Below are 12,615 nucleotides of genomic sequence, written 5' to 3' on the forward strand. Positions count from 1 at the left end.
TTTAGCGCTAAACCATGAGTAAAAAACCCACCCCTGCACAGTATAAATCACACAAAGAAAAAGAAACGCACTTGCAGCAGTTGTGAAATTAAATTTGATGACAAAGTGTTCTTTTGTATGTAGTTCCTGTTTGGCGGTGATTTACATTTCCGAAAATGAGTTTGCACTCATTTCATCCGCCACTTTTTCCCATTATAATAGCCGCTACACTGGAACCAACAGATTTGCGCCAACTTCTTTTGCAAAGTCAAAGACGCACTTCGCGCACCTCCTCTTTGAAATTGATAATGGAGCAATTTACATGCTCCGCTGGCGACAAGTGAAAAAATTTCCTGCTAATCCGGAAAACTTGGCAAAAAATGTCACGCACACTGCAAATCCTGCAGTTTGTCTTGGACGGGATAAACACTACACGAAAGCAGTACATTTCATTGCAAACTTCCTCTTAAATCCCCCGAATTGCCTAGTTGACAGCAGTTGTTATGATAATTTGTATTTAGTTGCTTGAAGCACTATTTGCGTCTGCTGGATACACATGTTCTTGACGAGAATACAAATGCTCTTCGGGAAGTTATGTGACAGTTAATTAACTTCTCCAGAAAAAGGCATATCTTACCGAAGGACAATAGAGATAGCGTCACGAGCGATTTTTATGCCTCCGATAGTTCGAAGAAAACAAAGTCTCCCTATTTAATGCTTCAAGTTCGTGAATCATTGAAGCTTGATATGGCGGATTGAATAGACGACAAGCAATGTTAATGCCTCTAATATGTTAATAAATTAAGTGCCGTCACGGCGACGCTTTCCTTGAGTTCCTGCGAGTTCTCTCCAGACATCCTTCACCCAAGGCGACTCCCATCGCAGCATCGTTAACGCTAAAACGATTGAACTGGAAGTACAATAGACTCACATTCAAAACTTGCAAACAACACGTAGGTGCAGTCCATTTTGTCATGTCTGAATCAATCCTGCTGGAGCTTGTCGAATGGCAATTAAGCTCACCGTTCAAGCTTCACGCAATTAAGCAAAACGGTCTTGATTGCATATTACGTTATTTCACAAGTTAAGAGCTCCACTTCATTTCAGTTTAAGCGTCTTAGTTTACGGTCTTGTAAAATTCTGCAGTAACCCTTAACTAGTTTATAACAATGTAAACCCTCGGTGCTGATGGTGTGGCACAAGCAGTCCACAGTCCGGTCCAATTTCGCCGAAATTAGACTGAACTAATCGAAAAATTATAGTTGGGTGGCAAAGTAAGGAGAGAGTAATTAAATACTCCGTGCATGGTGGTAAATTGGGGCCCTAATGAATCAACAAATTTGAATGTTATGTGGTAAGTTGAGAGTGTAACTTGATCCTTCTGGCAGCAGTGCTCCGAGTCGTAACCGCTTACGGAGGTAGATTAGTTAAGAAAGCAGTTAAAGTCAATTTAACAATAAAGGAAGACATGAGTTACACGGTGGGGCGGCGGCTGTGATTGATGTTCATTGCTGCAAGATGCTCCAGTATTTGCGACAATGTGGCTAATTTGGGTTCGGAGTTATTGGACCTTCGGAAGGGCTCTAACCTGTCACTGAAATTTATGGATGATTTGCATTTATTACAAGAGCTTTTAAACTGTAGGCGGCTCAGACGTGGCACAAATCAAAAGATGAGCAACTTAACTTATCACTAATTTAAAATTAAAAAAAAATCAGAGTGAGAAAGAAATTACAAAGTAAACGATTGATATTCAAAATGTTATTATGTCGATAAGAGCAACGAATATTTTTTGACAGTTGATTATTTCCCCTACCTAAACACACTTTTTTGTAAAACTGACGCGCGTTTCGATAGTGAAGCTGCCATCACCAGAGCGACAACAAAAACTGTGGTCCATCAAATTTTCACGAAGTGAACAAATCAGAGCAGGCGTTGCAAAGTATCAAATTCTATGCAAATAAGCATTCAATACATGGGCATAAGACAATTTGTGGTCTTAAACATCATTTTATAATAAATCATGGATTTTCGATAATTGTGCATTTTACTATTATTATCTGATAATGGAGAATGGGTAATTTACAAGCTGTATTGCCAAACGCGAAGCCACTGGTAAGCAGATTTTGCGGTGAACTGTCAAACAAACGTCAATTTTAAAACAATGGTGTTGTCATGAACCTTGAAATAAGTTTTCAAGCAAAGTTTACGGACGTTTCTTGTAATTGTAAGCAACAGTTATCCCAGAATAAGTGGTAAAATGGGTTGTACCATTGAAGATAAAGCATTAATTATTAACAAATAATTGATTAATAATACATTTTTCGAGAAATAGGCAACCAATAAAACAGCATATGGACATAATATGTACGACAAGCTAAGAAAGACGTTTCGTTAAAACAAAAGATGAGGTACCACTCTTGATTTATTTTTTTACTTTCTCACCATTCCCTGATGTATTTTACTTGATATTAGCTATTGATAAAAATTATAACCGCTACATTGGCTTTCGCATAAAGGCATATTAAGCACGTAAAATGCTTTCTAAGAAATTAGATTAACCAAACATTTAACACATGGAGATGAAAGCCTTAATAGGAAAAAGAGGCAAGCATTGAAGATGCTTCTGATTATTTTCTGAATACTATGCTACTATTATATCGAGCGATCCATCAAATTTGTTATTAAAATTAGTGCTGGAACTGAATCCATAGATCTTTTTGAATCGATACATTTATTTGTGCATAAATTAATATAAATCATGTTACAAAATAGATTTAAACGAAGGGCCAATTTATGCTTAGAACAAAATGGTGAACATTTTCAGCATGTAACATTGTTTAATAAAATAAACATTACCATTGTAATTTTTCTCTTAATTCCTCTAATACTTAATTCACCATTTTGTGTTTTACAATTGTCATTAAATGTGACGTTTGTCGCGATAGTTCAAAATTAGACATGCCTTAACGATTCCAGCGCCAACTTTAACATAATAACAAATTCAATGGATCCCATGATAATTATTCAGATCAATAAAAAAAAAATTATTAATAAGTTATTATGGTTTTAAAACCTTTTTACATAGATATATACGAGTACAATTTCATTACAAAGTAAATTTCACACAAGAAAAATTAAAATATCGTGTTCCACAATTTTTCTCATTTTTAAGCGGACTTAATTTGTTATAGGTAAATAGTGACAACTTTGTGGCCAATTTGTTAAAAACCAGTAATTTTTTCGTCGTCGCTACGCAGTTGATCTCGAGCTTTTAAATTCCTCCGCAGCTTAATCAATTACATTTTCCCAAGCTTTTTAAGCGCCCTCATATCCGCCATCAACCCCCATCCGCTTGTTTTCCCCCAAATTCAGATTTATTCCTTCTGGATGTTCAAATCAATCTCCACATCAGCCAGCCGTAAATTGCGTCGCTCCTTCTTGCCGTTTAACATAACATTTAGCGCGTCCCATTCGGTTTCACTTTTCGCGTGTCCCGCACGGATTAAATTAAATCATTTCCCGGATAAGGGCGTCGTTAGAAATTTTTTCATCCCTCCGACTCGCCGACCTAAAAATGATTTGAACCCCGCTAAACTGTGAAGAAAAACGAACATTGCGACTTTTATTGCTAGCAATTAATCTTCACATCATGAAAAACTTCGTTGGGAAGTCTTTACAGATCGCATTATACTTAGGTGTTTTATGGGCCAGAATCGGGCGAAAAAACAAGTTTTTTGCAACTAGAGGACTAGAGGATTTTATTCAATTCGGCACTCACGCGCTCCTCGATTCCAAATATTTGCTGGATGTGACATGTATAATCAATAATAGGAACTAGATTTCGGCCAGAATTCTCTACAGGAAAGTTCCGGATTTTAATCAATATGAAAATTCGGATAAATTCGGGGCGAAAGCAGGTTTTTTTGTAATCACATTTTCACCCGACAAGAAATATCTCGGCTCCTCTCGTAAATTGACTTGTGGATACAAGTAACAAGTTTCGGTCTGTAAAAAGGACGAATTTGTGTGGTCAATGGATTCGTATAAATATGTCAGGGGGCAGAAAAAGGCCGCCTCCAGGAGAACTTTTTGTTAACTGCGAGCTTATACCCGCCGCGAGCTTTGTGCGGAAGGAAGACGCAGAAAAACAAAACGAATGAAATTGGTCCTTTGTGTTTTTTGCATTTTTTCAGCCGGGCTTCCAAACAGACGCAAATTAAAAATAATCCTGTCCGGTCGCAGTTTCTGGACAAATCGCAAGAATTATGTCCAATACTGTTACTTGCAAGTCTTAAACTAGGCAAATATCTCGCTTTATCGCCAGTTCCTGATGGAAGAATCTTATCATCGTCAATTCGTTTTTATGATCTGCTTCATTGGAAACAGAGTATCCCCTATTGTCTGCGTTTCTCTTTCGAATAACCAACAATTTTAAAGAGAACTTGTTTACATTCCTTAGGCAAATCGATCGATCGAACTACAGTTACTACACCACTATCTGATCAAACTTTTCTCATTTCTCATTTTGTTCGCTTCATTTTCATTAAAGCTCTGAAAGATAGCCAAAAAGCAAAGTGTACATTCAAACGAATAACACAGAACATTCGTCACGGAATTTTTTGCCCGAACTGCGGAAAATTCAATTAATGATTTGTTGTTCGGCTGCAAAGTAAATTTTTCTTTAGCGCTCTCCATAAATATACAGGGTTCTGGAAAATGGCTAACGGTACAAGCAAACGCTTTTAAAGTTTCGCATGAAGTCGCTTTTAGGCATATTTAAATTTGTTGAAGAGATTGGAGATTGTATCGATAAAGCCTTTTGAAATACTTGCATTTATTTTTAAATAGTTTACGAAACGCCAAAATTCAGTATGTTTGGGAAAGTCAGTACTAATTAGTGGAAACCGCGTGTGGGCAGCAATTCAGAACAAAGCTCCAACTTGAAACACTACGTCAGAGTTGAAATGTCTTGAAACACTTCGGTGGAAAGCAGGATTCATTTTTCCGAAGAACGTTCCAAATGTATTGTGGGTTGCATTTTCAATTCCGTCGGCCGCGTAAATCACTGTATATTTTTATGAGACTATTAACTTTATAAAATACTTTTTATTTTTCACAAATACACAAATTATAGTTTTATAAACAAATTAAAAAAAAAATCAAAATGGCGGAGATATAAGTCATCTAGTAGTTGTAAAATCCTTGCCGATGGTCGAATTTTTTTCTCTGTCAAGCATCATCCGAAAAGATTTAAAAAAAAACTCTTGTAAAGAAAGGTAAAGTGTAGCAGAGGGGAAAAAATTAAATTTTATCTTTGTAGAAATAACAGCTGTTTGAAAAAAAACCTCTGATTTTTTCTAAAATTTAATAAAAAATTAATGCAGCATGCAATCAAAAAAAATCCTAGGCTACATTCTAGACAATATTATATATTAATATTGTTCACCAGTTTGAAAAAAGTAGGTAGTTTCGAGAAAAACGCAAGAAAAAAAAAAGAGTACCACGTTAGCGTACATGTAATGTAAATGTTTAAAATATTTCAAAAATGTTTTTTTGCATGTTTAAACGCTTAAAATATTCTTAAAAATATAAATAATAAATCTAGCCCAAAAAAAATCGATTTTTTGAAAATCTTAAGGTGGTGTAATTCCTTAATGAAGCTACAGTCTTGAAAATTGGATAGTCTTTTGGGGCACACATTTGGGATTGGCTCCCCCTGTGCAAGCTACCGAGCCACCCCTGAAAATGTAAATTTCAGTCGAATCAACTTTCAGGCGTTTAATTACCGAACACGGTACCTTCATTGTTCCCCCTTGTTGTACACCAATCGACATTTGCCATTCCAGCCGAAGACGTGCAGTTCATAACAAACTGTATTATTTTTTCTCCGGAACAAACAACCCCCATCCCTTGTAATTAATAACAATCGTGTCGGCTTTTGTTTGATCCTGAAAAATTGCAGCGCCGAATTAATTGTGTGGCATTGTTCCAGGTGGAATTCAAAGGTCTCAGTGGTCCTATAGAATTCAAAGAGGGCCGCCGGATTCAGTTTAAGCTCGACTTACTCAAACTGAAACAACACGCACTAGTCAAGGTCGGGGAATGGCGCCCAGGGGCAGGGGTCAACATCACCGACCGGGCCGCTTTCTTTGATCCCGGAACTATGAACGTCACATTAGTCGTCACCACGATACTAGTAAGTCCCGCAGGATCCGGCGCATGCTGAACGACAACAGATCGCTTGCTTTTCTACTCCTTCTGTTTATTTTTGGGCAGGACTCGCATCCTTTGCATGTGAACAGGTTTTAGCTGGCGATATCCTTTTGGGAATTTAATTTAATTGAGGATCCCGCCGGGCGCTCGTCTCGGAATTCTAATTATGAAGTGCAAAACCGGTGCCGAATTCGCCCTCAAAATTTATCAAAATAAAGATTTCCTCACTTCTTCACTTTCGATCCCGGACTCGTACGTAAAGCCGCAGCAATAACAGGAAATATTTTTTATGGGGCAAGGCATGCGTACAGAATTTTAGATATCGCCTTGATTTATGAAAAAGATATGCCGTTCCTGAAATAATTTTAAAATATAGCTTCCTCAGGGGCGCAACGTCGATACGTCAGGACTAAACCAGATGTTCAGTCTATGCAAAACAGATTATACAGCTACATGGCAAACAGACGGTTAAAAAACGTATCACAAAGGGCACAGACACCATATCATTTTGTGAGATTTTTCTAAAATATTCTTACTGAAACCATCTTTCGGAAACAAGTAGGGTACTAAAGACAATTTAAAATAAAACTGAAATGTTAATAACTCTGCGTTATTTCTTTTTGGAAAAATGTATCGTTCAAAAGTGTTACTTGAAAATTGTATTAGCTAATTTATTCAAATCAGCTATTTGCGATCACATCATAGAAGTTTTATCTCCCGTTCAAGTAAAATCCTGGGCTGAGTGGGCGTTGGAAAAATTAAACCGTTTAGAACAGTGTAAAGTTTGAATTTCCCGCCGTTTGACACGAATGACATTTGTTTATGTTTAATCGGCACATGATTGAAAATGCTTGTTTTCAGCAAAGGGTGCCCTTAGATATTTACTTGGAGAATAGGAATCGTTAAGTTATTCTATGTATTTTTAATATAAAACATTGCAAAGAAAGACAAAAAGTGTGTGCCTAAGACCGCACGAGAGAAGTGAAAACTTCTATGATGCTCGTTGCTGATTTTAAGTACCTAATATGTATTCTATAAATTATATTATTATGGATGATAGTACTTGGAGGAATAAGGAGCAAGGCATAAATAATTATTATTTAAATCCAATGCTGTTTTTAAATAAACATCAAAAATCTGTATTTTTCAATAGAAACTGCAAATACGTCCGCTTTTAGAGGCACACTCTGGCAAAATTTGTGAGGTTAGGTTTGGATGTTTAAGTTTTATTTTCTTGACGATGATATTGAACACAACACAAGTTTTCATGACAATACCTGTATTATGATAATTTGTCCATTTTCCTCTTCACATTTTGCTACACAAATTTTTCCAACAGATGAATAATTGTTGAAGCCATACCTATAATTGAGAATTACGTATTAAATCCTACATTCATCTGTAAACTTACAATATTTGTCGTGTCTTTATCGTTTATATTATATAAAACTATACAGGGTATTTCACGAGTGATAATGAGCCGGACATTTTAATGTCAGTAGCCAGCTTTTTTCGGAAATATAGTGTGGGTTGCATTTTAAATTACGTCAGGCTTATTATCACCCGTGAAATACCCTGTATATATATATACAGTTACTCCTGCACCTCTGCACTGAGGTCAGTCAGGTCACAACACAACACAACACAAATTTTCACTTCAAAAAAAAGAAAGATTTTTGGCTCTAAATTTTAGGTTAGCTGTCAACATCCTCCAATTAATACGCTTTAAAAAACGCCTTCTCAGTCCAGGATTTTATTTGAACGCGCAATATTAAACCAATATGTTCCCCTTTCAAATAAATACCTAGGGAATGATGAATGATTTTTGTATAAAAACCTAAGTTAGAGAAACACTCTAACTAGTAGTACATAGTTAAACCCTCACCAAAATTTCTTCAGTAATTCTTTAGTTATAAACGGATAAAAAAATACATACATACATACACAAATACTAATTTTACTTTTTACCAGTACAAACAAGTTTACTTTTACCATGGCCAACTGTATCAAAACGCTAAGCGCTTATTATGGCCGTCCCACTCGATGATTTCTCCGTAAGAAAAATTGTTCTTGACATTTAAAAAAATCGTACGTACAGTAGAGACTTCAAGTGACGATTATTTGAATTAAAAGACAACGGATGACAGAAACGTCTCTTTTTTCTGTAATTGGTTATGTCTTATTCTTGGTTATGTCCATGTTAAATATTTATAAATTAACTGCAAGTGTTAATTGCATGCAGTAACAAAATAATAAAAATAGTAAAAGTGTAAAATAAGAAACATATAATAGGTGAGGTGTTGTGTCAATAGCTTAAAAACCATTAAAAAAAAGAAACTTCAATTGCTTCAAAATATCAGACATAACCTCAAATTGTTTTAATTCGAATTTAGTATTTTTTTGAATATATTGTGTTGTTGGATAATGTGACTCGTCTCAGCATTAGAATAAGTGAGCACATCAAAAAGATTGTCATCTATGAAAAAAATTCAACAGGATGAGATCCTAAATTTGTAATAAAAGCTTTAAAAACGTATCGACACGTTTATTTACCTTTAAATGTACACTTTTCTATGAAAATAAAAAGATTTTTCAGTATTAAAATGGTGTTTGGAAATAGCGACCTACGGTTATAACGACCGAATTTCACCGGTCCCTTCCACATCGTTATAAACGATATATACTGTATATGGTTTGGATAATACCAAATCTAAAACCATTGGTGAAAGACCTCGCACAGCCAACAAAATGCTCTGCTATGTTATCCACGGGTTATCAACTAGATACACAATTGCTGCAGGGTACTTTTTCCATTCAACATTAACAACGGCACAATTTTCACAGATTATGGTTTCATTGTTCTTTAGCTTGTTACTGACAATCATGCATCAAATGTAGCTTAATTTAAAAAAATTTGCAGCGGAACGTTAAAAAATCATATTGACCTTTTTTTCCACTATTTCTAAGTTTTGATTAGGTAGGTGCGTTCGGATACTACCTCGGAGATGCAAGCACAAATTTAATAGACTTGAACAGCTGATTGGAGATCAATCTGAAATAAACGAACGAAAATAAGGTAGGTAATTGTTCACTTTAGCTCCCGGTCGAATTTTCGCGTTTTTTCTGGCCAGATACCTTTAGGGCGTCCTCCTACATCGTTTCCCACCACTCAAACCTTGTGCAAATGCCCTTGTTTTTCTCTCTTGTTCCACATACCACATAAACATAACCAGATAGTAACCCTACTTGACCCTACTATTGTGACAGGCGCCAAAATCTCAACATCCTCGGTCGAAATACTCCTAGCAAATCGAGCTTCGTCTAATGCTAATGACTCTGACGTCTAATATCCGAACGATTTAGATTTACATCAATTTGCTCATTTTACAATAACCGAACGATTTTGACGTAAATTAGCATAAAAATGATATAAACGAACGCAGCTACTGTCAATACTGTCACTGTGACGAATTTCGTTTTCAAATCAGTTCCTAATGTTAATTTAGGGGGCGCCACTGTACGTACGCTCCAGGGCCTACTCGACGGGAACACTTTTTCAAACCAAGTGGGACGGCCATAATAAGCGCCTAGCGTTTTGATACAGTTGGCCATGCTTTTACATTCAGTGGTTCATTTCATTAGACATAATTTTTCACTACTTCAACCCACCTGCCCTTTATCCTATCATGTCTCCCCAATACACTCCAAACTGTTTAACCACGCTTGAACTTTGCTCCAAACTTTTTTCGAAAGCCACTACAGACACGCGTGTTTACTTTCCATTAGTAAATTCTAAACTACATACGTTTACCGCTTCAACTTCCAGAGGAAGCTATTTTATTTACCGACATATAATTTATGCAGACTTGCAAACATACGTTCTGAAACACTTAATTAAAATCAGAATTCAGACTTATTCACTTCGTACCACATCTTGCCTGTTTATTTAAGTCGCTGAAAACCCACCAAACTTGCGAAATAAGCACAAATCAATTTTTTGCTCGGAATCTAAGCGCTACAAAATACAAATTCACTAAAAGCAAAGTTTCCAGACGTGTCTCGAGTAAAAGTCGGAATCATGCGCGCCGTAAGTTAAAAATTAATTTTTGGAATTGTCAACACGGCCATATAGACAAAATACGGGACGAGACGGACGAGATACGAGAAGGAAATGTCGAGGAGTCTGGAGAAACGCGACCAGAAACCGTACACTGAAAAAAAAATCGATGTGAGGATAAGGGACACGCATCAAGCTCGATTAAGTATTGTTTTTCTGTCCAGGTTTAATTGTTTTAACTTAGTTCTTCGCTTCCTCGAATTGGAAACTTCGACATCGTTTACGCCATGTTTTAATCCCATTACAGTTGGACCGTTGTGCGTTAAGGTGGGCGCTCACTAGGCCGCATCGTACGCATCGCAGCGAGCAGACTGTTTTGCGTTTAGGATTTTTTCTGTATCTAATAAAATCACGTATCTATAGCCCCAAGAGCTTCAAGGCCGAATTTATCTTTAAAAACATATAAAATAAAATAATATTAAACAAAAATTAATAAATAAAGTTCTTGCAAGTATTATTTTCTGGATTTATTGACATTTCTACGCTTCAACACTTTTGTTTTATTACTCTAGATTTCATTATAATATATTGATTAAAATAATAAATAATAGTAGTTTATTTAACGAGTTCGCGTGTAATTTGGGCTTTTTTTGGCATGAGTGGGCCAGTTTAAAACTCGAGTGAAACGAGAGTTTTAAAGGTCCACGAGTGCCAAAAAAGCCCAAATTACACAAGAACGAGTTGAATACAACGTTTTTTTGTTCGACGAGTCCCCCAAAGGCTCCAAATCGCTGAAAATCTTTAAAATTAACTTGACGTTTCGTTTTGACAAGTTGTCAAATTTATCAAAATCCGTTCACATAGGAGAAAATTCTCAAATTCTGACAGTGTCGAACAAAAAACATTTTTTCTTAATACATAATTAAAATAAAAAAGCGTTTCTGAAATTTTCATAACATGTAAGAAAACAATTTTTTACATTAGAGTACGGTATGGGTATTTTACAGGGCGAAAGCTAGGTTTTAGGCACGAGCCGAAGCCGAGTGCCAGTTTAGTTGGAGCGCTATAGGAGAAAATTCAATTTTCACAAATACAGTTAAAAAAACCTCATAAATTAATGCTTTCAGAATATGACGTTATGTCGTTGTAAGTATCATAACACTGTAAAATAGCGCCCGAAAGCTGCAAAAATCCTGAAAATTATGTAGCTCGAATAATTCAGGCAGGAGCCGATAATGCAGTGCAAAAACACGACAATGTGAGCACACTTTTATCCCGGCCGCGATAAAAATAAATCGCGAACAGCTCGACGTAAATCGCCAACTTTTAGGGGAATTGATTTTATGTGTTCCCCGCAGTAAAACTGCATGTGCATGTGCATGATAAGTATTTTGATGTAGGAAGTGCCGTACGTCATGATGCACGCGGGGAAGAACTTCACGGGAAACAGCCGTTTCTACGGTTTTTGCGTCGACGTTCTGGAGAGCATCTCGAAAGAGGTCGGCTTCGACTATCTCCTCGACCTTGTTCCCGATCGGAAATACGGTGCACGCGATCCCTCCACAGGCCAATGGAATGGCATGGTACGGGAACTGATCCAGCATGTACGTATTTTTGTGCAGCTTTTTATAGGACGCTCTGATTGTTATTGCACGTGCTAGTTTCAATTCCTGGCCGAGATAGCGCTTCTTGGGGGTAATCTAATCTGTCGTATTGCCAGGAACAGCCGTATGTAATGCTAAAGACCCAGAACAATGTAGTCGGTAATGAACGCTACGAAGGCTTCTGCATCGACCTCCTGAGGGAGATTGCATCGATGGTAGGCTTCGAGTACAGGATTGAACTTGTACCGGACAGCAAATATGGAGTGATAGACTTGGAAACTGGGGAATGGAACGGCATCGTCAGGCAGCTGATGGACAAGGTGGGTGGAATTGTCTCACTTTGTCTTTAATCCCGGCGCATCCACCAATTCTGCATTCTAACCAATAAGGATGCGCTCTCACATAATGAATAGATTATTTAATGAAAAATATATTTTAAATCTGTTGAAAATTAAAATCAACAAGCTTTAAAAGCAGCAGAGCAGTTTTTGCGACTTGAAGTATTCAGCGAGACAAGAAAATGAATAAAAGTGGATGTAATTGCGCCATTTGTGTTTTAGCCCGGCAGATCCACCACTCCTGCATTTTAATTAATTAAGGAGCATTCCTAAGCTCAGTAATGAGTCTCTCAGTGCAGAGATGAGCGTCTAGCTAAAAGAAGATAAGTGACAATTAATTGAAAAATAAATATTTTATAGAGTTTATCCAACAAGTTTCAAAAAGATTCGTGTTCTTTTATATCCTGATGAATTTCTTTTC

The 12,615-nt window shown here is 36.6% G+C and overlaps 1 protein-coding gene across 5 annotated transcripts in view; it reads left to right on the plus strand.

The window, feature by feature from the left end:
* Positions 1-12,615, plus strand: part of LOC138128118 (glutamate receptor ionotropic, kainate 2-like) — a 96,852-nt gene that overhangs the window by 65,334 nt on the left and 18,903 nt on the right. For 3 of the 5 annotated variants that reach the window (XM_069044317.1, XM_069044316.1, XM_069044328.1), the window contains exons 8-10: positions 5,975-6,178; positions 11,653-11,856; positions 11,973-12,176. In XM_069044317.1, the coding sequence (XP_068900418.1) occupies positions 5,975-6,178; positions 11,653-11,856; positions 11,973-12,176 (612 nt within the window). The remainder of the gene's footprint in view (positions 1-5,974; positions 6,179-11,652; positions 11,857-11,972; positions 12,177-12,615) is intronic. The other 2 variants (XM_069044322.1, XM_069044321.1) reach the window with 1 other exon arrangement.

Source organism: Tenebrio molitor, chromosome 1 (assembly GCF_963966145.1).
Source record: "Tenebrio molitor chromosome 1, icTenMoli1.1, whole genome shotgun sequence".
Taxonomy (NCBI): Eukaryota; Metazoa; Arthropoda; class Insecta; order Coleoptera; family Tenebrionidae; genus Tenebrio; species Tenebrio molitor.